The sequence below is a fragment of the Cynara cardunculus genome (genome assembly GCF_001531365.2).
Source record: "Cynara cardunculus var. scolymus isolate 2C chromosome LG 1, CcrdV1, whole genome shotgun sequence".
Taxonomy (NCBI): Eukaryota; Viridiplantae; Streptophyta; class Magnoliopsida; order Asterales; family Asteraceae; genus Cynara; species Cynara cardunculus.
The window spans coordinates 49,247,419-49,275,276 of record NC_037528.1 but is presented as its reverse complement, the minus strand read 5'-3'; the positions used below and the strand labels follow the sequence as shown (position 1 = coordinate 49,275,276).

The 27,858-nt window shown below is 35.8% G+C and overlaps 1 protein-coding gene across 1 annotated transcript; it reads left to right on the top strand.

The window, feature by feature from the left end:
* The first annotated feature begins 4 nt into the window (after nt 1-4).
* LOC112507232 (regulator of telomere elongation helicase 1 homolog) lies at nt 5-27,658 on the top strand. The gene is made up of 30 exons (XM_025111718.1): nt 5-128; nt 3,476-3,913; nt 5,664-5,742; nt 7,209-7,284; nt 9,221-9,285; nt 9,360-9,413; nt 9,503-9,603; nt 9,682-9,823; nt 10,172-10,233; nt 10,323-10,417; nt 10,505-10,575; nt 11,640-11,727; nt 12,164-12,236; nt 12,332-12,427; nt 13,007-13,115; nt 14,879-14,972; nt 15,065-15,148; nt 15,220-15,376; nt 15,622-15,809; nt 18,368-18,412; nt 18,535-18,563; nt 18,683-18,804; nt 22,379-22,426; nt 23,052-23,176; nt 23,294-23,505; nt 24,046-24,452; nt 24,588-24,988; nt 25,929-25,985; nt 27,274-27,393; nt 27,482-27,658. Exons 1-30 carry the CDS (start codon nt 5-7, stop codon nt 27,524-27,526), a joined length of 3,807 nt encoding a protein of 1,268 aa, XP_024967486.1. The 3' UTR covers nt 27,527-27,658.
* The last annotated feature ends 200 nt before the right edge of the window (nt 27,659-27,858 follow it).

The window sequence follows — 27,858 nt, the reverse complement described above, 5'->3', positions numbered from 1 at the left end:
AAAAATGGAGGAGACGGTGGAGATGGAGGCGGAGGCGGGCTATGAAGAAGACGATGGAGATGGAGCCATGGAGGAGACGGTAGAGATGGAGGCGGAGGGCGGCTGTGAAGAAGACGATAGAGATGGAGGTCTGTTGTGGAGGAGATGATGGGGATGGAGGTCTGTTGTGAAAAAAGCTGTGAAGAAGACGATGGAGATGGAGTTCGTTGTGGAGAAGATGATGGAGGTCTCCTGTGAAGAAGACGATGGAAATGGAGGTGGCTTGAAGAAGATGATGGAGATGGATGGAGACGGTAGATAGGTATTAGGTTTAGGGTATATTTGTCAAATATGTGTTGTTCCACTTAGTTCTAGGGGGGTAAGGGTGAACAGACGTGTCTCATATGTGTTCCACTTGGAAACACACCAAACATGGGACAAGTGTGTCCTGTCATGTCATGTCCCACCCTGTTCCACGTACCAAACGCACCCTTAGAGATGCTTAAAATCCCGATCAACCTAACCTAACCCAACACGAAATAACTTAATCTAAAGCAATTCGATGTCTAATCGAGTTGTAAAATTTTCAAACCATATATATTGGTTACTATTATTTGAACCCACTATCTATTTATTTCTTATATTTAATTTGATTGTTGAATTTCCATTAATATATAACTATACATTTACATTTCTATTAATATATAACTCATTCGTATATATGTTCAGTAACTGTAAACATATATACGTAAATTAAGAAAATTAATTGAATGTGATATACGTAAAAAGTATAGATAAATTGTATCAAATGATTGATGATGAAAAAGAAATTTTTAGTTATTAAAATAACATATTCAAGATTAGAAAAAATATTTTAATGTACCAAAGTATCAACTCGACTAACCCGACCAACCCATACAGTTTGGGTTGGGTTGGGTTAAGATTTTTCAAACCGCAAGCATTGAGTTGGGTTGTTAAAATGTCTTCAACCTGATCAACTCAACCCATCAGCATCCCCAGTTTCATTTCTTAACCATTTCTCTTTAAAAATTATCAAAATACCATTTGGTCCTCAAATAACAGGTCTACATTTTATAGAGGGGTTAAAATGTAATAAGAAAATTCTGAATACAGGGGCTAAATCTATAAATTTGGACAATGAACGGATGTGTTTTTCGGAATGTATAGATTTGGTTCTTTTACTTTACGGAACTCTTTTAGAAACTTTTTTTTACACTTTGATTTCTTCGTGAAATACATATCTACCAGATTGTTACTTGCAAACCAAGTAATATTTTCGTGATTTTAAAAGAGAAATGACTAATAGTTGAAACCACAGACCAAAAATAGTTATTTTAATTAATTTTCCTTTTTAATTGGCAGGTCTGAAAACAACTTGTATTCTGCATAAAGTTCTATCTTAAAAGTTTACCGAATAAGTCATTTTCTATATCATTAATACATTATTAAACAATTATGACAATTAACTAAATAAGGTGAGTCTTATTAAGTTGTTAACAAATAGACCCTAAATCATATCTAACTAAATTAAAAATCATATAAATCTAAAATAATTTGGTTTCAATTTAGAATTAGTTTGATCTCAGGCTGAATTTTTTTGAATTTGTTTTAATTTTAAAAGCATAGACCTAAAACAATTTGCTTGAAAAATATGTTAGCTAAATGAACTTTCTTTGGGTTAAATTCATATTCATCCGTCGACGTAAGATCATATGAGAATATGAGTTAAGATGAGAAACGTAATAGGAGATTTGGACCGTTGATCACTTTTAATCTTATCCCCACCTCATGAATTGCGTTTTCCATGGGAATTTGATTCAGTGCATCTCGGTGCACCGCATTAATGTTGATCTTCAATTAAGATCGATCCAAGTGGTGAAGATCTTTTCTTACCGTTCTCATCGAAACTCTCTTCCGCCCATTAAAAAATTAACTAAAAATGATAGGAGGCAAAGAAAACTTAACTTTATTGTCGTATATTGGTGAAACCTTTTGACTCTATTCTCAAAACCCGATCGTCTTCTTCATCTCTAAAATCAACGAGTGAGTCCTTTTTATGTCTTAAACAGCTTCAATTCAACAATTAAATTGTGTCTTCAAATTATTGCAAGAAGCAAGTAATGGGTTTGTTTGGTAGGTATGGTTTAATCTTCGAGACCCGCACGTTTAAGGTGTCATTGTATGATGATTTCGAGCTCATGTTGCTAGTAAGCTTGTGCTTGTGCCAAAATATCGAGCCTACATTGCATGCTAGTAAGTAGATCTTAATCGACAAACAAACCATTTGTTGATAGGCTCGTTGTTTCTCTAGTCAAAATTTAGTGTCACATGCTTTCCCTGCATTATAACAAATATCTCAAGATATTATATTCCGAAAATAACTCAATGCGGGTAATCTTTTCGAGACATTACTTCACAAATTTACGAAGTATAGGAAAGAGCCGACTCAAAAATTTGCCATAATCATGTCATCTGGAAAGGAAAAATGAATAATGAACAACTTACTTTTATATTTGATTATTTCTTAGAGGACAAAAGACTACTTGATGAACAGGTCGTCCATAACATCATATTTGGCGCTATCTCCACCATTGTGATATGGACCATCAAGCATATTCCAGAAGGAGGTGCAACCATGCAGAGTGGGGGTTGTAAGCGGGGACAGATCCAGATTTTTTTTCAAACAGTGATACCATTTAACTATAAGAAAAAACTATAGCGAAAAAATTTCAAACAGTGACACCGGTTGTCTATAAGAAACAAATATACATAATTTTTCAGTCGGTGGCACTATTTGACTAAGAAAATGACACTAACAAGATTTGAATTTGGGTATTGAGTGGAATAAAAACTTTGCAAACCAACTCTACCAAATAAAACTTGTTCTCATTGTTGTTTTTAAGTACATACGGTGGTACACAACAGATTAATACGATTGTACATTTCACGAATCTAAATTTTTTACCATTCGATGGAGAAATAATACGGTGGCACGTGCCACCGTAACAACCATGGTAGGTCCGCCCATGGTTGTAAGAGAAGCTGATCGGGGGAAGAGGAAGAAGGGATGATGGTGAAGGAATTAGTTTTAATGTATGTTTGTAAATGCTTTATACACTTCTATATATGCAATCTAAACTTGTACGATAGAAAAATTACGAAAAAGAAAGATAGAATGACCAAAATGCCCTTACATAAGACTTAATGACTATTAGGGCCAAAATGGGAAAATAAAAACAATAAATTTTTTGGGTCAAATTTTAAATTATAGGGACTAAATCCACATCATCATCAAACCACAAGGACTAAATCCGCATTTTTCATCAAACCACAAGGACATAATCTGTGTTTTGATCCGATTTAATGCTCTTCCTGCTAGATTATTCCGTGGAAGGAATAAAAAATAAAAAAATGGAGTTCCCGCCAAATATAAACAAAATATTCATAAAAATTGAAACCCTAGAACCTTAATCAGCTAATTCTATTGGAAACCTGAGGATGAAGGCAAACCACCGGCGACAATCTACACACACCGGAGAAGCTATGTCTTCATACCGAATGCCGGCGTCAAACCCAAACCTAAACCTTAAACCCTCGAAAAAGAATGTCATTCACATCGGTGGCATACCAATCGAGTTTCCGTACCAACCATACGGCTCACAGTTGGCTTACATGGGCAGAGTAATCGCAACACTCGATCGAGCTCAAAAAGACGGCCATTTTCATGCCTTACTTGAATCACCTACTGGTACTGGGAAGTCTTTGTCTCTGCTTTGCTCGGTTCTTGCATGGCAGAAGAATCATCGGTCAAAGCCTCAATATGGCAATATTTCTCACTCGAAACCTGATCCGGAGGCTCTGGTTGATCCGTTGGGTCACGGTGGGGGTTTTGTTCCTGAAATGGAGCCATCAGGTATAAATGATCACATTTTGTTATGGATATTTATTTCGAGTTGAATGCTGCTGGTATCTACAAAAGAGGCACTGTTTGACTATGAGATCAAATTGACCAATCTTACCTGAAACCCTGTATCTGAATTCCGCGTTGAAGTTATTGACATTTGTATCTGAATTCCACGTTCAAGTTATTGACAATTGTATTTATGGTATTAGAACACCAATTTTGTTTGATACGTATTAGTAATTAGTAGTGAGTCTTGCTACCAAACGTACATCCTCAATGGCATATATAACATGGTTACCTAAATTATCCAGTAAGTAAGTCGGTTGTGTTGCATTGAGGGTCAAGGTGCTAGCGAGTTCTAACCATTAATTCTAATAGTATAAGCAAGGGTATAGTGTGGAATCTACTGGGCTAGTTTGGTTTGTTTCAAGGTACTGGTAGTAGATACAATTTTTCTGCAAAAAGGCTTTGTTACCGGCAACCCATGAACTGGCCCAGACCGCCTTGTCCCAAACACTTCATGTGAGAGGCAAATCAGGTACACAACGGACCTCTAGGTGGCTGGCTTAAGAGTCAAGTGCTCACCACAAGGAACCCAATCCCCAAAGGAATTGTAACTCCCACACTGTGGGATGTGGCTGCTGGATTTGAACCCTCGCCTGTTTGTGCAAGTATACCACCCCGGAACCAACTGTGCTATGCCCTGGGGGAAAGTAGAAACAATTTTCTAGGTGCTTATTGGGCCTGTCTATAAAATTTAGAGTGACAACTTGAATATCAACGATATTGGGTAAGTTCCACCTCTTTAAAAAGTCATCATAAGTTTGTTTGTTTTAAGTTTCTGTTATTCAGACCAGGTAAATTACATTTTGATGTAAAATTGTTTATTTGTTGATAAAACTTACACCATGTTCTTGCTTTAAGGGCAAAAAAATAATGCTTTGTCAGTTTTTGGCTTTACTGAATTAGGACATGTTTGTTAGCAGCTTAATGAGTTTAATTGGACTCACAGCTTATACGATCAGCTATATATGATGGTTCGATAGTGGCTTAATGATATAGAAAATGGCTTGTTCATAAGCTTCTAGAGGGAAGCTTTATGCAGAAAGTCAAGTTTTTTCCAAACCTGTTATTCCCAATTAAAAAAAACGCTATTTCTATCTATGAAAAAACTCTCACAAACAAAAACATTCTCAATCTATACAGGACTTAAATGAAAAACCAACCAAACAGCACCTTGATATGCCCATGAGAAAATACGACTGCTGGAACAGAGAACTTGTATGATAGGAGAAACATCTGAGCTCTTACAATGGATTTATATTATGCTTTTGTCTACACTGCCTCCATTTTCTTCTGTATTTCATCTAATGTTTTATAATATACAAATGCATAGAAACAAGTCAAACAACACATTATTATGTGTATGCTTTTGTGGATCATGCTTATTTTCTTTGCTACTCAAAGTGATATTAGTAGTTTATATGTCTTTTCTTATTTAGGATGAGAAACTGTGTAAGACAACAGTTGTAGAGGGTTTGGGAAGCTCTTCATCTATTAAAGTTTAATACCATGAAGTGTTTTTCTATGAATATTTTTTTATCTGTGGATTAGTTATGTTTAATTGTATTTTGTATCCATGTTGAATGGGTCCAGTTTTTTTTATTTCACTTCATGTGTGATTTTTCTGTATAATTTATGCACAGTTGCTATATCACAATTACATTAATCAACGATCTTCTTTCTTGATAAACCATAGGAAACCTGATGCCTACTCTTTCTGAGTCAAACAATACGAAGCAGAATAAAACAAGAGGTCCTGTCATCTACTATGCCACGTAAGATTTATTCATTGGAGTGCTTGAGATTCTATCATATATTTTATTTGTATGTTAATGGAGATAAATTTTTGCCACTTAGGAATTTTTATGATCCTAATGTTTTAAGCATCTAAAGATTGGGATTTATTTTTGATAAATTTGTTCATTAAGAGTGACATAATAGATAAGGATAGTTGGATAGGAACAACTAATGATTTAAATAAGCTAAGTAGTTCTTTCAACATTTCTCAAATCATTTTTACGAGTATGGGAGCTTTTGTCACACCCATACAGTTGCTCACAAGATGGCAATCAACCTCTAGGTGTTTGGTCATTACATGACAAAAACTGATTCTTTAGCTATATGAATGGCTTGGCTATCATGATATAGCCTCATCAGTTGGAGTTCCTAGCTTATGCAATAAATGTTTGGTCTGTCTATGTCATCTCATAACCTGGAATAACTTGATACTTTGATTGTGCTCGATAGTGATACAATATGTTGCTTCCTGCTTTCCATGAAACTAGGTTACCACATGAACAGACACAACAATTGGTGTCTGGTGATGAAACAATGAGTAATGGCATAACCTGCCCACATCAGAGAATTCTGAAAAGTGAAACCTTTCCATATCCTTCTTTGATGAAAGCACCTACTCTGCAAGAACCTTGAACAAAATATAGATCGCCCTTTTATAGAACACTCGTTGAGATACCTCAAGATCCGAAAAACTTCGTCCCACTAACAGTGTACGGAACATGAACTGACTGATAATATTGGTAGTTTAGGAGATGAGCTTTAGGTGGATGAAAGTTTCTTATTTCTTCTTCTCTCAAATAGTACATGTGATTTGTGAAGCTGACCACTTTTGTAAATGCTATATGATGCTCTCAATGTAACTTATGCTCTTATGGTACCTTTGTGGTTGCTTGAGTAGAAACCTTAGCTTAGAGGCATTCCAAAGCGGTATAAAGCCAGAAATGGTGTTCGGTAAAAAGATATATTTGATGTATCATGCTAAAAAGAAATTGATAATTTCATATATGATACGCTTTAGTTTAATTGAAATATGCACACCAATAGGCCTTTTTGCTCAATAGATCTTTTTTGCTCAATAGATCTTTTTTGCTCAATAGAAAGAATATGTGCAAATGAGTTATGATAAGTTCTGGTAAAGAGCAACCATTACGTTTCCCTGTTAAACATAAAATGAGATGAGTGGTTTTCTTATAATTTGATTTATGGGCTAATGAACTTGAGTAGTTCCTGCTGAGGAGGTGATAGCATTCATATAAGAAAGTAACTATTTAGAGAATGGTTAATGGTAAATATTGGGAGTGGATATTAGATTAATTAGCACATAAATCTTCTTATGAAACAGTAGTGGAAAACAATTTATGCTTGGTTTTGAATTGGATTCAAGGTTCATATTTGGTTTTCCATTAGACATTATCTGTGTATTGTTTTTGCGTTGGCTATTCAGGAGGACACATTCACAAATTAGTCAAGTCATCAGCGAATTTCGGAAAACAAATTACCATGTGCCTATGGCAGTTTTGGTATGTTATCCTACATTGGCTTTTTAGTTTTTAGCTTATGTTTTATACTCTTGTTTGAAAAGATTTCTTCTATATATATGATTTTGAATTCTCATGTTGATCAGAATTTGTTTTCTTCCGGAGTAGTTTGTTGTTCAACTGCTCAAGTACCTTACATTGATCTCCATCTAGTCATAGAACTATATTAAAATGCTCCATGCATGGTTTTCATCTCGTAGATGAATTTGTAAAATTATGTTAAATGAGTGGAATGCTTAGCATTTGTATTCAAGATCAACGAGTTGACCGACAAACAAGAAACTTAAGGATAACTGAGGAACATGATATACTACATCAAGAGAGTAAAAGACCAGATGGATCAGAAGAGCGACCCACAAATCCAACCTGACGAACAGGAACAAAAGCACCACTAGCTGTAAGAACAAAAATAGATGAGGATGGTGTGGCATAAGAAGTAGAACTATGCTATTAGGAGGCATAAGATGGGTCGCTCATGAATCAAATCTCCGGTATAACTTAGAAATACTTGGAGGGAGACCTGTGGTCCTCTGCCTCACCTGTTTTGTGAGCGAGAAGAGTAATCTTTTATTGGGGAAAGTGGGGGTTGTCTTAAGATTGACCAGTGAGGGGAGAGTAGTGAAGAGAGATTTGGATGAGTCATGTATACCAAAGGAGTTGGCCTTAATGAGGAATGTGTAAAAGGATACCACACATGTCTTGGGATTCTTGGGGATTCACCTATTTTGCTTGCTTTTAGTTTGCATAGTTATATAGCCTCTTTTGGTTTCTTTTTAGCCTAATGCAACAAGTTTCGGATAATATTGTCGTAGCCTAGATAGCCTATTCGCTTGGATTAATCAAGAGAAGGTTTGAAATGCTGTTTCTATTTCCATATCATCACTACATATTGGCTAAGAAATATTAGGTCATACAAGTCTAATCTATGAAAACAAGCCTCCAAGTTCTTCCAAATGATGGTGTAATGAAGAAGAAATGGGTATACTTTTGATATTGATGTTGAAGGTTTGATTTTGAAAAATAAAATTAGGTTTGATATTTTTGGAAGAAAGTGATTTTAATTTTGAGTTGGAAATATGTTTTTGATTTGTAAGAAGACCATGCAGATGGATAATTAAAGAAGGAACAAAATCCACATGATTGACACGACAATAAAAACATTGAGTTGTAAATTCCAAATATTGTAAAAATGCCATGTCATCAAACATAATGGGCTAAGGGTTCTGGTCATGGGATCCCTGAATTATTTGCTTCTAGGCCCCAAAAATGAAGGTCTTTGAAGTTGGTTCTCCAAAATAGGAATGAACCCAAACTTGGTTCCATTAGATGCATTTTGCCTTAATATGATTTACATTAAAAATAAAAAAATTATCTTCTATAAAATGATACTCAAATCTTATCCTTTTCATTTGAACTTTTTCTTTTAGCTTAATGAATTTGACTTTGTAGGGCGAGAGTGAGGTAGGCAGGTGAAAGAAGAGTTAGTAATTTACCAATCTTGTCCCATCTCCCTGATTTTTGTTCTGCGTACTTTGGCGGGAAAAAAAGCCATTTTGTCTCACTCAGGCCTGTTCTGTTCTAGTCTTAATGTCGCACCGAATGTGGGATAAGAGGTATTTGTCCTGTCCCACGTACCAAACGCACCAAAAGTGATATTATGAAAAAGCGAACGGTCTGTTAGTGTTATTATTGGTCTTAGCTTTGATCCTTTTACTAATTGCCTACCGAGCTAACAATCTTTGGTTTTATTTTTGTTTGTGAGAAACCTTGCTTGACATTGACGTTCACTATGTCTTCTACTGGCATAAAGAAGAACCTACGTTGTATATTTTATCAAGTAGAAATACACTAGTCTAATCTTCCAAATTTTAGAATGTGATTTGCATGTAATTTATTATGTATTTGGGTCATCTTTCAGGCATCTAGAAAACGCTACTGTACAAACGCTAAAGTACGTGGGCAAGATAATATTGACGAGACATGGTACCTTTTTGTTGATAAAACATGCTTTTACATTTTACCTTTTTACTTCTTATGTATTTTGTTTGATACTCTAGTAAGCTACTTCTCAAGGAACGTGGACAAAAGAAAGTTGGTTGCCCTGAATTTGGGTGAGTTTTTCGTGTTCATCTACCCTGTATCTTGTTGTCCCTTCAGTAGGATGCTATCAGAATTTATAACCGACTGTGAACTTTAACAGGAATGCAACCAAGATCAGATCGCATCCCTCTCTCAAAAAAGGTGGCTGCTACGAAGTCCATGATATTGAAGATCTTCTTAAAGTTGGAGAAATGGTAGAAGGTTTGGTCTTCGATCTTGATAACATTCTTTGACACAAGGTCACTGCCTAGTATATAACTTTTTTTCCTGAATTTTCAGGTTGCTCATATTTTGGAGCACAAGCCATGGCAGAAGTGGCAGAAATAGTTTTTTGCCCATACAGCTATATTGTTAATCCACAAATTCGAAAAGCGATGGAAATAAATGTTAAAGGAAATATTATCATTCTTGATGAAGCTCAGTGAGTAATATAATCTCCTAAATGCCAACAATTACAATTCTATTAATTAAATATAAATTTTATGATTTACGATTTTTATGTTCATTAGAGTCTAGCGATTGTGGGGGTGCTCCTTTTGTTGTCTCTCTCTTTCTCTCTCTCCCTCCCTCCCTTGGCATGTTAAGTACAAGGGGGTTAGATGTTTGGTTTTTGATGGCTACTCTACGGATCTTCAATCGAGTCTCTATGATTATCATTTACTTAGGACCGAATAGCCATGCAATGGAAATACTAAAAGTTTGCAACTACAGATTTATATTTTACCATTCACATGTATATTTTATATAAGTTGTATTTACCTCTTTTCAGTAATATAGAGGATGTAGCTCGGGAGGCTGGTAGTATAGATGCTGAAGAAGGTGTTCTGATTCGTAAGTGTTGTCTTACTCCATTTTTTAGCCTTTATTTTTATATTTAGTTTCATTTTTTATTCTCTTTGTCGTCTTTGTACATATGGAAGAATTACAGATGGAACTAGAAAATCTTTGTCAAAGTGATCGAGTAACACATGCTGATCAAGTGGAAACTTATCAGCCCTTATATGAAATGATAGAGGTACTGTTTTTTATTTAAGAACTATTATACAACTGCACAAATTTTGTCAGCAAAATAACTATTTCTTTTAGCTGTTTATCTTTTCAGGGTATTATCAGTTGGATCAGGCGGAAGAAAAATTCCTTGGGGAAGCATAGTTTTCACCATAATGCGTCATGGTCAGTTATTTGATATACTTTTTTGAAGTTTTCTACATGTTTATGCTTGTGCAATTTTTCCTTGTAAGCACTATACGTTTGGTAGTTATGACGTATCAGTTGCTGTTTAAGCTCCAGCATACGACATCCAAGGTTTCTGCAATGAGAATGGCTGAATTATTGAGTAATATCAATTTCATTAACTAGCACTACATCTCTTCATAAAACTCTTCAATGGAGGGTAGAAAGAGAGAGAAGAATTTATGATAGAGTGAGTAGACAGATTAGTCCCAGGGAGGGAGATCTGAGCTAGGAAAAGGATGGAAAATTAGTTCTTAATCATACATTCTATACCCAGTATGGTAGTGTGGGGCTCTTTGGCAACAATAAGGAGTGACATAGGTGAGGGTTACCCAGGAGCAGGCTTTTTGGCTTACTTACCTGTCTTATGGTTTATTTTGTTCAGTTTCACATACTTTCTCTTATGCTTTCATTATGCTTTAACCTTCTTTTTTATTGCCTACTGTATTTACTTGTTCTGTTTACAAAACTCTTTGTACTTTACCAAACATGCCCCTAGCACTTCATTCTGTAGGGGTGTGATAGTGAATCAATTAATTAAGAGTAAATATCTTGTAAATATTCTGTCAATATATGTTTTTAATACGTTTTCTTTATTTTGCGTACCCTTGTACTCTATATATTGGAGGAGATGGAATGATCAAAGGCATCGACTCTTTCCACAATCTAACATATATATATATATATATATATATATCTCCCATCTCATCTATACTGTCAGAAGTTCTTTCAGTCCGGATTTCCTATATACTGGGTGTAATGTGGTACATATAGCATCTGGATCAAGTGTTAAAAAGTACTGTACCAAATCGATTGTCTTAGCCTAGATAATTAGTTCTTTAATCTCTAAAGAAATGTATGGATGCATGGTGTCTCCAACTATCTAAGATCTATAGTTTTATCAGCTTGCTGAGTCAAAATTTCATTGCATAGTTGTGTGCATCTTGTGTAGTGAACAAGTATGATTTGAACATTTCATTGATATTGTGTGACAACTATTATAGTTGGACTGCTGATAAAGCTTTGAAAGAACTTCAAGAAGCAAACATATCAAAGCAGTGCTTCCCAAGCTTACAAGATTGTGCTACAAAGGTAATCTTGTAGAGCTGCACTCTCTACCTAGTATTCCCCCTTATACAGAAAAACAGTAAATTACACTTTTGGTCCCTGTGGTATGTTCCCACTATCAGCTTTCATCACTGAACTTCATTTATTTCAACGGTGGTCGCAAACCACAGTGACGAAAGCTGATTCCACAGCGAGCAAAAGTGTAATTTGCTCAAGAAAGATGTACTTTGATTTTTGACATTAGACACTTTCCAAACATTTAATTTCTTAATATAATTAATTTTGATTTAAACTTGAATATAGTTGTCCATATTTCCCTAAAAGCTCACGAATCATCTCAAGTTTGAAGCTGAAGTATAATGTATTGTCCTATATGTCGAACTTTATCTATATATGCATGATCACTGCTGGTATTAGCATAACAACTGTGTCCTACTTTATCTTCTGAAACCCTCTTCAGGCAATTAAATTTGCTACAGATGCAGACCCAGAGGTTGATTACTTAAGTGGCATGCCCTGCACAGTATTAGAAGGTTTCTAACTTCCATGTTATGTTTCTCGTCTTGAATGCAGTCAGGATAAACTTATAATCCTCATGCATCCTTTTTTGTTTTCTTTAATCACACAGGTCTTTTCTCTTCACTTAGCTACTTTTTCTCGGAAGATGGAAAACACATCTGTGATTATCAGCTTGTATTGCAATGTCATATAAAAAATGATGCTGGTAAGTTGTTGATAGAATCATAGAATTTATATACCATTATCTATATTATATTATAAACCATTAGATACTGCTTAGTAATGCATAATCTCTCGAATTTTAAGTTTACAAGTAACTATTGCATGTGTACACTTTTTTATAGCTCTTTGAACTTTATAAAACTAACTAATAACCAACTGATAAACACATTCAAATATTGGATAACCATTGAGCCCTACTAATACGACAAAATACTCCATCAATATCTTACATGAGTGTGCACTCCGCACCTCCTAGCATGTGTTAGAGCTTAGCTATCAACCCCATTATTCTCTTGTGAATTCAATTGCACAAAATGACCTAATGATTTCACTCAAATCACCAACAAAATAAAAGAAGTATTAATGATGCTAATCACTATGCCAAAAATTGATTGTGGATCCACGGCATTTAACTTAGGATCTGCGATGTTGTCAATAATTAAATTCAGCAATTTCTAGCATTTTCACACAATTAAATGACATATGCCTAAAGGAGAAAAGCATACAGCCGCACCTGGATTTTTGCTTTTTAGCTGTTGTCATTGTAACATTTTGATTGCAGGACTTGGTGCTTCCGACTGGCCTTGTACTTTTAGTTTGTGGTGCTTGAATCCAGCTCTTGTGTTCAAGAACATGGCTGATATTTCTCTTTCGGTGATTTTAACATCCGGGTAGGTGCATGCATGTATATTCTATCTGAAATTGGTTAGGTAATGCACATATTGTTTCTTGTTTTTACATAGTGTTCATGCAATGTTTCTGAAACTATGTTTTTTCTTGTTGATCCGACTGTGCACCTTCATTGAAGCTTTCTATTAGTGAACTTGCAACTATTTAGCCTTTTTTGTTGGATGGGTACTAAACAAGAATTAGTTATTTGCAAATGCCATTGGCTTCACTGTTGGTGGAAGTTTAAGGTCTTCAAGGTTGTGAATTCATTCATAGTAATTATGTCATATTCCTCTGTCCCCAGATAAGCGTCCAGGTTTCTATTTTAGTTTGTCCCAAAAATAAGCCTCCACTTTATAAAAATAAACCGTCTACTTTCCAATTCTATTATTAATTATGATATAGAGAAATTTATTACTTCCTCTATTTTAAGGGTAAAATTGTCTTTTAGTTAATTAAAATGTGTAATAGTTGCACATTTCTAAAACTGCATGCCTTTTTATTGTGGACATTTATTTTGGGCCGAAGGGAGTGGTACATAAATGTCCAATAGGCAGGTTGTTTCTATGATCCAATATAGAGTGCTTGGTAATAGGTAATATCTTGAAACAGGTTCCTCTGTTCAAATTGGGTTACATATGCAAAAGATCTTGTTTAGCTTCCTTGTTAATAAAATTTTAAACTCGGCCTTTGTTGTGGCCATGTGGTATGCCCATTTTAATATTTTAGTTGCTCTTTTGTTTCTAATTTCTCTTTAAATCCCAAAAAAGAAAGGTGGTAGAATATGTTTACATACGAGTATCGGAATATGCATTACAAATGCACTTTTGTGGTGGGCTACACATTTTGCTTTCACTTTTTGTTGAAGCTTGATGGGACTGGTCAGACCTTTTCTTAACTGGCTAATGCTTTTAGTTTTTGACTTGATGTGGTAATTTAATTGAGATATATGGTTCTGCAAGTTCCTGCTGTATAGTCGTCTAATCATCCTGCTTGAATCTGTTGCCTCCACACATGTTATAAGTGCAATTTGCACTCTTTTTGGTTTGTGCATAAATCACAAACTTTATGGATCTTTGTGAACCTCTGAGGTTGCTGCCGAGGGGAAGTATTGTTAGGTTAGTCTACTCCCTTAGGGGATGTTTGATTTGCGGAAAGTTTTGGAGGGAATAGAATGTGTTGAAGGCATTGGAATTTGAGGGAATGGAATGGAGTTGACTCAGGTTTGGCCCCTCGTTGATTGGCATGAAAAGGAATGGAATCTGTTTGTTTTGTTCGCAAGAATATAACCTCGGAATTCTAATGAGATAATGACAAATGATGGGAATAACCTTTTGTAACATCATCGTACTTTTTACATAAATTATAAATACTATTATAAAATTAATAATAATATTAATTGATGGTGCTGGTGGGAGAGACTTGTGAATAGTGATAATATGAATATCAATAAATTAATAATAGAGTTAATGTTAGTCTTGTCATTTTGAAAAATAAGGATTCAATTCCATTAGAATCCTAGCATTTAGGCATGGAATGGTCAATTCCTTCAACCATAATTTGAAGGAATTCATCAAATTCCAATTCCATTTAGGTATGTGAACCAAATGCAGATATGAAATTCCATCAATGGAATTGACCATTTCAATTCATTCTGATTCTGCAAACCAAACACCTTCTTAGACTTGTAGATTAGTTTGTGGTTTGGCAATTTGCATGGTCCAGATTGTGTCATCCTTGTAATCGTTCATCAATCTGATGACAGGACTTTGTCACCAATGAGCTCTTTCCAATCTGAACTTGGGGTTCAATTCGGGACCTGTCTTGAAGCTCCACATGTTATCAATGTGGAGTCACAGGTACCGACAAAATTTCTTGCGTTGTTTAGTATTTATTGCTTTAGTTGATTCTACTGTTTTCCTCATCTTACTTTTAACCGTTTACCCTGCAGCTATGGGCTGGTGTGATTCACAGTGGGCCAGATAATTACCCACTGAATGCAAGTTACAAAACATCTGAGGACTATGGTTTCCAGGTAAGCTTTTAAAAATAAAGATGGGAACATTTCCCTCTGCATTAAGTATGATGCTATTGTTTCTTGTACAGGATGCACTTGGCACATCTCTGGAAGAAATTTGCAAGGTCGTCCCTGGTGGTTGCTTAGTATTTTTCCCGAGCTATAAGCTTATGGAGAAATTGCGCAGTCGATGGTCTGAAACAGGTCAATGGTCTCGACTAAATGCACAGAAGCCCATCTTTGTTGGTGAGGTTCAATCCTATTTTATTAATGTTTCAAGGTAAATTGGTGAAATTGACACTAAGAAGACAACACACTGTTCTGCTGAAGTCAGATATCGTCTCTGATTCTTGAAATTATCAGCTTTCGTTGCTACAATTGGGGCTATAATCTTCAGTTTTGCATGCTGTTCTTTTCTCTGTGACTTCTTCTTGGTGATCTGGTACTTGTATATCTGCTGTGATAAGAGAGCTCTTTTGTTGTATGATCAGAGCCAAGAGGAGGCCAGGATGATTTTGAGAATGTTCTGAATGGTTATTATGATACAATTCATCAGAAGAATAAACCAATGATTGGAAGGAGAAGGGGTAAAAGGTTGGATGCTAATAGTTGTAATGCAGCAAGGAGCAAAGGGAACTCTAGGACGGGAGCTGCATTTCTTGCTGTCTGTCGAGGAAAGGTATCTTGATGTGTCATCTGGATCTTTTTTTCCACTTTATCTTAGATATGGTGAAACAGACATCAGGAACACTATTATAAACCTGCTCCCATCACTATTCTCAAGTCTTCGTACTTTATTTCAATAGTCATTAGTAGCCCATTTGGCATTTATATTTTTAAATTTGAAGTTATCCATTTCTCTGATATATACTTTAAGCAATTGACTTCCTCAGCATACATAACGTCCTCAAGTTATATTTTAGCAATGCACATTAAAGGTTCATCTTTCATCAAATTCATTTAATATCCTTTGGATGAAGAGAGGAAATAGAAGAGAACAAGTTGTATAAGCACAACAGGAAAAGACCTATGTGTATTCAGTAACAGGTCCTTTCAACTACTATTACAGCTCATGCCACCTTGAGTAACCTGTGTATCTCAGTTAGTGAAGTAAGTTACTTGCCCAGTGCTACTCCTCCATCTAAGACTTGCTAGAATAGTTTGAATCGAGACCTACCATCTTTCTCTCTTGACTTTTCTTCGGGTAAGCTAATATATTTTGATTATTGTGATTGTGTTGTTGAAGTAACATTAATGATTGAACTTTTATTCTGTTTATACCTGTATGGACAACTATGATGTGTATTTATGAGAGAAAATAATAGCTCGTGCTTAAGTGGTTAAGAGAGAAAAGTTGTCTTAGTAATCCATATTGCAATAACAATACTTTACCTTGAAAGATGTCTCTTGAAGGCTTCATGCCCTGCACATGAGCCCCAATAGAGCAAACAAAGCTCTCACCTCTCGACCTGGGTGAAGCCCCAATGCATGCACACTTTTGACTACTATGAACTAGATATAATAACCCTTGAGGGCAGCTCAAGTGGAAAATAAAGGCCAGGCCTTGGGCTTCTCCCCATAGGTTGCCGGTATGAGTCTCCTCATGGATTATTCGAGGTGCACGCAAGTTGGCTCGGACACCCAAGGTTATAAAAAAATAGATATAACTGGCGGGCTTTCATCTATTAGCTTAAACTTTTAGATGAGTTGGTAGTCAATAGTTTTTTCTTAGTTTTTATTAAGTATATCTATAATATACAAGTAATACAACAAATACTCACACACACTCGCCTTTGGTGAGGTTTGAACCCTTGAGCTCCAAGAGCTTGGGTCTTATCGGTAACCTGGATACTGCTGGGTTGGATTAAAGTTTCTTGTTCCAAAGGGCGTGATTTCAAATCCCGCTTTTAGCAATTTCTTTGCTTAGCTCCATTTCCTTCTTTTTCTTCTTTGTTTGACGAGGATGTTCACCACTTCATTGATTAATATATATGCTTAGCTTTACATGTTACTTGTTTTAGTCTGAATATTGGAGTTTTGAAATCTATTGGTTTGGTTTCATTATATTTTTTGCTGGGAAACAAGTTATGCCGTTTATTGGTACTGGTTGATGTTCATTGTTTCCACCTTTTAATTTACCCATTATTGTAGGAAGGCAACAATAGAGCATATTTCTGATATAGCAGCGCACATTAAGCATAATAAATCAAATTTCTCTTTCTAATTCATTTGTTACTAATTGATACATGATGCAACATAATCCACTATTTGTAGTGCATGTTACATACTCAAACCTCGCATTTCACACGTATTACTTGTCATTTGTCAATAGAAGCTTGATGTTGCATCATTGACTGTGTTCCCATTTCATTTGTGTTAACAGGCAACACTCAGCAAGTTTATCTTTATTCATAGCAAAGCAATCTACTGCTAGTTTACATATGTGGGCCCTGGGCCAAGAATAAACTGTATGATAGTATTGACATAATCAACCCTCTGATATTAAGAGCATCTCCAACAGATTCTCTATAATAGAGAAAATGGAGATTTTGGTCTCTATTTTGCTCCAACAGATTCTGTATATTGTTCTCCAAAATAGTAAAAGAGAAAACTTCGAGTTTAGAGAATTCTCAAATTTAATGCGATGAGAGAGAAATGATGTTTTTTATACATTCCCACCAATGAAATTGAATTGTTTTTATTTAATATAAAGTTGTAAAAAAGTGTAATGGAATGATAAAATCATAGAATATCTTAATAATATAATTAATGTTGAAATCTTCAAGATAGAGAATCTGTTGGCGTTGCGTATTATTTTTTCTAAATATTTTTTACTTTTTGTTCTCTATTTTAGAGAAATTATACAGAATCTGTTGTAGATGCTCTAAACTTATTACATATAGGGTGTATGTGAGATCGGCATTGTGGTTTTTTCAACATATCAGCAAGTTGATCTCTAAAGGGAACCTATACAAGTTCAATAGTCAGAGGTTTACGAGTAGTTTCTATTACTTTCCAGGAACATAATGACAATTGACTTCAATATGTTTAATTCGCTCATGAAAAGTTTGATTTTTGGAGATGTGCACAGATGCCTCATTGTTGCTATATGTTTTCATCAATTTAGTTGAAATATATCACCATTTTTGTAATATAGTTATGTGAAAAAAGCATTGTCTAAGAACCATACCTTTGTGGCTTTGGTTTATATACTGAAGTTGCTTTCTGACTATACAGGTCTCCGAAGGAATTGACTTCTCTGATGATAATGCTCGAGCGGTTGTATCCTTTGTTGCTTCTTGATAACCTAGAGCCTGTTCACTACAATAAACTTCTCGTAATTTTTCGGAGCATGGTTATAATTCTGTTACCTTTTTAAAATGATCCTTGACTAAAAATCTCAGATAATTGTCGGGATTCCTTTTCCAAATGTGTAAGATTCAATTTTTTAGAGTACATTTGCACCATTGATAGGGTGTAATGTATGTACACAATCAATAAAGTATACTATCTATTTCATATCCTGCTGATTGCATGTATTTTTTTTATCAGGTTTGATATCCAAGTAGCAGAAAAGAAGAAATATAATGATACATATAAATCGTCTAAAAACCTTCTTAGTGGCAACGAATGGTATTGTCAGCAAGCTTTCCGAGCACTGAATCAAGCAGCAGGTATCTCCGTTTGATGAGAACATGCTTTACTATATAATGTTTGCTTTTTTAAATTGAATCATGCTTTCACATAGGTGGGACTTTTAAGCCTCTGTATAGTTCTATGGTTTTTATAGGCTATTTTTATATATTTTAGGTCTACGTTCTCTCTCCAAAGGTAACCTGAAGTCATGAGGGTTTTCTTCTCGTTTCGGTCATGTGCCTAACACTGCATAGTAAAATTATGCATGCACGAACTTCTAAAACTATGAGCAAAATCTTGGTCAAATCCTACACAACCCTAGGCTTTTTTTTCATCTAATTGTAATGCCTTTCCATGCACTACCCTTGTAGAATGATTCTCTTTGAACCATTCTATCTGGCTTTCCTTTGCAGACCAACCATTGTGATAAGAACTGGACATTAATGAATATGGATTTGAACTGTAAATCAAACAAACTATTAATAAACGAAGTTTACCAACAAGTAAACTGTCATGAATCGGAAAAAGAGAAAGAGCATGTATATTGTATTGTATTTAATCATTGAAACAACACACTATATATACAATTATCCTATGTGGTATACACAAACACAAACACAATCTTTTTTACACTCTTCCTCAAGCTGGTGAATATTACCATTCTCAGCCGGGATACAAATTTCTTAAAACACTAAACTACTTAATCCTTTGGTGAGTATGTTAGCAAGTTGGCCTTGTGTAGAGACTTGAGATGTACATATTAGTCCTCTATCCAAGTTTTCTTCCATGAAGTGCTTGTCAATCTTGATGTACTTTGTTTGATCATGCTGCCCTGAGTTGTGACTTGTGAGCTAGGTTTATTGCAGTCTTGTTATCACAATAGAGTTTCATAGGGCCATCGTTAACCTTTAAATCCTCTAGAACGATCTTCAGCCATATTAGTTCACACATACCTTGAGTCATTTCTCTATACTCTGCTTCAGCACTAGATGTGTTACCACACTTTTTTTTCGTACCCTGTCACTGGATTTCCACCAAAAAGATAAAGTAACGAGAGGTTGATTTTTTGTTAAATGGCTCATCATAGCCAGAATATGTGTAGGCTTCTAGTGTTATTCTTTTGAAAAGGATATCTATACCTCATGTTCTTTTGTACTGCCAAACTCTGTATACTGCATGCAAATGAACTTCCCTTGGATTGTGAACTTGTTGAGGGTTGTTCTAGTGGAGTACCCTGTTACATGCCCTCATATCGGTCTCTTTGAGTAGATCTATGACATACTTTTGGGGAATAAAAATGTTTTGTTTAGAATATGCAACTTCTATCCCAAGGAACTTTTTCAACCTTCTTAATGTTTTAATATGAAACTCCTTGGCCAAACATTGACTTGGAAGTTACTTCTCCCTATCAGCATCACCAGTCACTTATGTTATCAATGTACACCATTGAAATTGTAACTTCACGCCCGGAGATGAGTGTTGAGTGAACAAAGTGTGATCTCCTTGACTTTGTCTATATCCCATGCTTGTGATCACTTTGGTAAATTTTCCAAACCATTCTCATGGTGATTGCTTGAGCCCATAGAAGATCTTTTTCCAATCTACATATTATGCCTATAACCAAACATTTGCTATAACCTGGTGGAATCTCCATATAAATTTCCTTAGTACTCCATGCAAAATATCCCAATTAAGTTAGCGGATAATGATAATAAAACTCCAACAATGTTCATTTTTATAATTGGAGTAGGTTTGTATCTTCCTATAGATCCATATGTTTTATACATTGCTATATAAATCCATTTACATTCTACTTGGTTCCTCCCATGAGGTAACTTCACTAAATTCCAACTTTTTTCCAATCCCTCCATCTCCATATTCATAGCCTTATTCCATTGCGGAGGAAGCATTTAACAGCCTTTTATGTACCTTCAAATTTTCTTGCCTTCCACTTGTTGGTAGACGGTTTTTGCATGATTTTGCTTCTAACATTGGTTCTTTTCTTTCCTCCACTTCTTTGAGCTTGGCTTCCTCTTTGTTAAGTTCTTGCAATCAACTATCCTTCGGCAATTGCTGATGCAAGGTCTACACCATACGTCTTTGAATCTCCATCTTTACTGATGGTTGAAGTCCATCCAAGAAATACACTAGGGCATCATCGTTGGAGAGATCTCAAATCTCAAGTGTTGGAGCCTTAAACTTTTTTACGTACTCATGAATTGATCCCGAATGCTTGAGATTCCGGACTCGACTCTTTGCCTCATGATATGGCATTCTCAGGAAAAAACATGTTCCTTTTAACTCGTATATGAACTTATTCCAAGTAGTTATGGTATGCATAGCTTTTTTGATGTAACCACAAAGTTGTTGTCTTCTTCAAATACATTATGAGGGTGTGAATCTTCATTGCATCAAAAACCCCTATGTACAACTTTAGAATATTATACCTAGATATATGCAAAGAATTATCGTAAACCCTAGAAGGGTAAGGAGTCCTCTAGAACCTGCTTCATGCTTCTTGATTTCTCTTTGAGGTTCTCCCATGCTCTTGTAGAGGGTAGAGTGAGTTGGGGTATCTTTTGATTGGAATAGGGTGTTTCTTTGGTGTGTTTGTGTTCTTTATAGCTAGGTAAGCTCTCTGCTTTTATACTCCTGTCCCAAATTCTTCTTTTTGCAAGTCTGTGCATAGTCACAAAATTTTATTGTATTTACTTAACCTTTTTTTGCTAGCCGGGGGTATTTTTGGAAAGAACCTCTCTGCTTCTTGAGATACAGGTAAGTTTTGCTTACATACGACCCACCGAGACCCTACCTCCGCATATATGATACAAGTGGTTTCTTTCATTTGTTTTATCTTTTATCTACTACCTATGTGGATACACTAAAACACATTCTTCTCCACATAAACAACCAATATGCAAGAGATATGTGTCAACTCTTGGTCTACTTTTGAGAGGTAGACCAACTCTCCTTATGATGCTCAGACACTCTAGTTTATTGAGATATGGATTGAAAATAAGCATGCTCAAAACCTTCCCCAACCTGTCTATCTATTGACTGGTTTAACTAGAATACCAAAATTGCCCTTCACTGCTAATTTTGGGTCTCACACATCGTTCTTGGAACAATGCCAGAAAAAAATACTATACTTAAGAAAGTGTGCCAAATATTATCTTTTTGTTTGATGAAAAACGTTATGATCTAATTGCTTCTTTATTTCTATTTTTGTCATGGAAGGAGGAAAACATATTGTAAGTGGATTGCGATCGGGGTGGGGCAGGGAGAGGTAATGTGTGAAAAGATGGTACTAAGTTGGGCAGCAGGTGGGTAAGGGAGAGAGTTTTGGCATGTAAATGAAGTGGTACATATTAGCTTAATGATTAATGGGCTGAGTTAAAGTTATCAACCCATTTGACCCAGTAGTTCAAAATTCTTTGCCCATACAACTCAAGCAGTAATAATCATCAGTTAGAGGGTTGGTTTAGTTTTAAATGGGTTAATTTTGCCTGTTCAACTTTCCCCCTACGTTTCTCATGAGTTCTGGCTGTATATGATGTACTTGAACTTCTGCTATCTGCCTATCTTATAGTATTCTTTCTTTTTTCTATGTAGGTCGTTGCATCCGACACAGATTGGATTATGGAGCCGTAATCTTCTTAGGTATGGGTTCCAACATATGTATAACTATCCAACTAATTTTCAACATATCAGTTATCTTACACTTTATTTGCATTGATGTCTTAGAAGAGTTGGAATTCCTTTTCTTATCAGTGTTACAAAACTAATATCTCGGTATGTTTTTTTGCAACTTTTGTTCGACACTTGAAGTAGAATTTAATTACCTCATGGTGGAGAAAATTTCCATGGTTTAGTTTTACTCTCTTTTATGGTTTAGTTATGCACCACTCCTTCAATTCTTTTCTGCTTCTACCAATAATCTGGATCAAGCCCCCTTTCCCAGCATGGAACCTCAAAAACTTATCAATGCAACGATTTTAGGATTATATTGTGTCAAAATTAAGCAAAATATTTACATAGAAAAGATATTAACTAACGACAATTTTACCTTGATAATAGATGGATTAGTGAATTTCTCCATCTCATAATTAAGGGTAGATTTGGAAAGTAGGCGCTTGCTTTTGAAAGTAGACATTTTAGGCCAACTAAATAGCAATGCGGACACTTATTTTGGGATGAAGGGGGTACTTATGAAGATCTCATCTGTTACTAAACTAGTGCTCTTTTAAGATGGTAGAGTCTTTAACGTGTTTAATTTTGCATGCAGATGAACGGTTCCGTAAAGAAAGAAATTTAACATACATTTCAAAGTGGATAAGGAAATCCATTAGACAGTATGACAACTTTGACCAGTCATTGGAGGGATTAAAGTTATTTTTCAAAGACATAAAGGTTCTTTCTATGACATCGTTCTTTCTACTATCTATGCAATGTCTTATCTTCTTCCTACAGTTAGGATGTTCATCACTAACAATGATATTTCTCAATTTGTGAACAACGGGAGAACAGGTTGAGAATGATGTAAATGCTATGCAGCAGGTCGATGTTGAAACCATTGATGTGGAGGAGCCAAAAAACTGGTTCACAGAAATGAAGAACCAAAATGTAATTAAATCCAAACCAAAAGGACAAAGATCTGTGATGAATGGTGTTGCAGCACCTGAAATAGCAACTAAGATGAAAAAGTTTGCAATTGCAACTAGAAAGTATGACTGCTCCTCCCCCCAAGTAGAATCTAAAGCCCAAAAAGAAAGGCCAGCAAATAAGAGCGACAACAACACTGGTATAGCTTATATGGACTTGAAAGGTGATTTGGAGACCCAAAAGAGGTATATCATATGTGAAACTCTTTAGTTTGCCATATCCTCGTTATTTTAACTGGTGGTGTGTTCTATGAAGCTTCTATTGGAGTTGCTGATGATAATATGAAAGTCTAATTGTTTAGGATTGGTTGGGAGTCCTGTTGATGTTGGTGTACAGTTCCTGAAGTTTGTCAAAAGTTATCAATCTATTCTAATTCTACTAAAAGTTTCTGTTTGGTGTCTAATTGACCGTGACTTTAAAGTTCTGTTTTCAATCTTTGAAATGAAAAACGTAGAAGTTTAAACAGGTGTCTTACCTTTGGTGTCTAGTTTTACATGTTAAATGTCTCTCCTTCATTATTTACCTCTTGAAACCTCCAATTGCCATTTAAGTTATATAGTTATTGATATATGTATATTCTGCACATTGTGATCAACATATTGATGCAGGTTTTCATTACCACTGTCAATGAACTTATCTCCTAATAATTTCGAGCTATCAATTGTTAACGAAACCCCGAGGACTGACGATGGTATTGCTATTGATATGACATTGCCCCCTAATGACCATGAGCCGTGTATTGTGAAGGAAACACCAATCGAGGATGCGGGTCCTACTTATCTTGAATCTGTCTCTGAGGATGAGTTCTCTAATTCAACCATAATCCAAACAAAGTTTCCGGATCAGCTGTTATCGCACTCTTTTTCCTCTCCTTGCTCTACTTCTGCTTCTGGATGTGTGGTTACTCCTAAAAATGAGCACGGGTCTCAAAACAGATCACCTTTAGATTTGAGTGTCAATTCACATATTCATAAAAGAAGAAAGTCTTCAACTTCTCTAGTTAAGATGGAGAATTTTGATTCTCTGGATCCTAAAACTTCTATCTTTGGTGCTCTGGTGGAGGGTTCATTGATGACAGCAGATACTAATACCGGAAATACCATTCCAAGGAATGAAATCATGAAGTGTGGTGCTCCTCAATCCTGTATTCTGGATATATCAGAGACATCATCTACCACTTGGAGTGATGTTACAAAGAAAGAAATAAAAATATCTTGTTCACTCTGTCGAAGTTCTCTAGGTCTTGTAGAGAATAACTATATTGTTCCTTGTTCCTTAACGTCATCGTCTAAAGTGCACCTGACATCAATTTGGAAAGGCAAGTTGGAGAATCCATCAAAGGGTCCGACAAGTGTACCTATTGTGGTATCTGACATTTCATCAGTTGATCGAAGAATCTGGGAAAGAAGTTCTGAAGGTGCTATTGGGCAAGGAATTTGGAGTAAAGAAGATGGTTGTGTATTTAATACAATTCTCTGCCCTTTCTGCAGTAATCAAGACAATTGCCTTGGCTTACATGTCGTTGCAACCGATTCATCCAATGTGCAGTTTCTAAACAAGGTATTGTTTATTGAAACTATAATAATGTTTCACCCGCATCTGATTTGTTGAGGTTATTTGGGTCAGGTAGCTGATTCATGTTTTGGGAGTTCGGAACTGTGCCTTAGGCCGTAGTAAGGTTTGATCCTGTGTTTTGAATTTCATCAGTGGTTTGAGGAAATGGTTCTGGATTTATGGTGGACTACCAATAATCTTCCCATCATGGTTTTAGTTGTTTGAAGGATATATTGATTAGTTTGTGCAGGGGCAGAGGGCAAATATCAGGTTTGTGTACATCATGCCCCAGACCCACCTCTGGGTGGGATATAATGGTTTGGTTTGGTTTGTTCAGGAGCCCAGCTTTAGCCACAGGAGGGTACATATGTGCATACTCTCAAATTCTATTTTGTAATGTAAAAATAGATAAAAAATAAAAAATTTATAATGATGATGCATATCCATAATTTTTTTCTTACGTTATGGTAACACATTACCACTAGAGATGCACAAAAAGGTCCAAGCCCGAAACCCGGCCTGAAAAAGCCGCGGTCCAGTGAGCCCGACCCTGGTCGGGGCCAGGCCTTGAAGCCCGAGCAGATCGAAATTTTGGGGCCAGGCCTGAGCCTGAAAAATCCTGGAAAAGCCCAAACATCTCAAAAAAGCGTGGCATGAAAAGCCCGCTCGGGCCTTTTTTCAACCCAAAGCCTGGGCCTTTCGTGCTCACTAAAATCTGGCTTGGAAGGCTTGGGCCCAGGCCTGAGAAAGCCCAGGCCTCGTGCATCTCTAATTACCATGTTAGAAAACCTGGTTTCGCCACCTAGTTTATTGATTTGGGCCTGGGCCATTGCAACCATTTTCTTCATTTTTGGTGGATCATTTTGAATGTGGCTTTATTTGGTTTGTCCAGTACTCTTACAACTTTTATGTTTTCAACTATTCTAATATTCTACTCTATTTGCAGGTACTCTTTTATTCTGATAGACTGAAAATCCAACATATCGATGCATCAAGGAATAAGGTAACTTTAATGCATCTTAATATATTCTAAAATCTTTAAGTAAAAACAAAATAAATGAAAGCAAAAGATGGTAATGCTTGAAACTATTATTACACATTGTGTGCAGGTAGTTTCTATTAGTTCAAATGCATTCTTTTTCTCAAGTCTGAAATCGGTCTTATCAATTTTGAAAACTATCAAATGAAGTAGAAGGTTACCGAGCGGATTGTTCAAGCATGGATGAACCACTACTGACTAAAAAGTACGTACTACATGTATTATAAGTATAGTGGAAGGATCATGCAAGAAGTTAAACATTTTGCGAGAAGGCGAGAGAAGTCCTAATATTATATTTGATTACACGCTTATGGGTGTGCTTAATCATATATGATTAAGCGTCTATTTGTTGTCAATGCAGCCATATGTTTAATCATATATGATTAAGCGTTTGTATCTTGCGTGTAGTCATATATGATATTGAAATTTCTCGCACTGCTGCCCCCTGCGGGAGTCCGGGCTAACTTCTCGTTTTCTCGGAAAATGTTTAATTTCTCATTTGAACCTGAACCTATAAGTATAATAATGGTATAAATACCTAATTAAAGTACTTGCAAAACCTAAAAAGTTGAGCATCTTCACTATCACAGAAAAAACAGTCTTTACCCTTTGGGATAGAGGTAAGGTTTGTGTTTATCCCACCCCGGACCCTGCTTGCGAGTGGGATATGCTGAATACGTTTGGTTTAGTTTGGTTTGGTTTACAATCTAACTATATGAAGAACTTGTATAAAATGATTCATTTATAGCTAGGATTCTACCAAAAACTTGCAAACTTAAACATAAACAAAATTGAGGAAAACATTAGGATGATATGCAAAACAAAGACTCAACGACAAACAGTTTGCTTGAACTAAGTATACAAAAATAGAACAAAGATCGGCATTGAAGAATGTTGCCATTAGCTTTGGTAACTGCTGAACAGCTCTCTGGTTAGTGGAGGAGTTGAACAGTTGGATCTTTGGTCTTAAGTGGGTCTTCTTACCATGGGTTTTTTAGACTGACGCGGGTTGGTTTATATTACCATCAGGTTACTCTTCAAACATGTATAGAGAAGAAAATGACAAATTCTAACCAATGTGGGACTTGGCACCCTGACATACTTATTGGATGGAGGTTCAACCTGCGGGTTTAGGCTTTTAATTGCGGTTAACAAGCAATTGAATTAGATTTAGATCCTAATTTATTTCTATCTATCCCTCGTTAAATGAGTTACACATTCTAATTGGGGCTTCTATTAAAACCGATTGTAGGAACTCTCGCCATCTAGTGTTAGAAGTTGGAGTAAAAGCGTTGTACAGCATCCATTTGAGAAATTTGCATATGTATCTCAAGAAACTAACCCAGGAGGCTGGAGAACAACAAAATCAAAGGTCCGAATCTCTAATCCCCTTTCTAGTTCTAGTCATAAGTTATTTTAAAACCCAGTTACGATTTAAAATTTCTTCATTGATCATGCAGATGCGACTACCAAAAAAAGCCCAGATTTCGACCATAAAACATTGATGCCTAACCGAGATGTAAATTCTAAATCTCTGGAAAAAAATAGGTATGACGTCATTTTTGGAACGTCCCCACAGTACTGGTCCCACCATCATCATGGAAGACGTAAATTGCATGTTTTAAAGACATGTAAATGGCGAACTCTAGACCTCAACTCATTCTGGTAAGTACCATTCTATATCATAGATTTTATTTTAAAATTGAACCTCAAATTGTCCAATCAAAGAGCCAATTTGGGAATCTTGGAATCTATGTTTATTTTCAACTCCTTGATTGGTTGGAGCTGTAGAAACAATCAAACGTGGGTAAACGTATTTGAGACGTTGTCTATAATC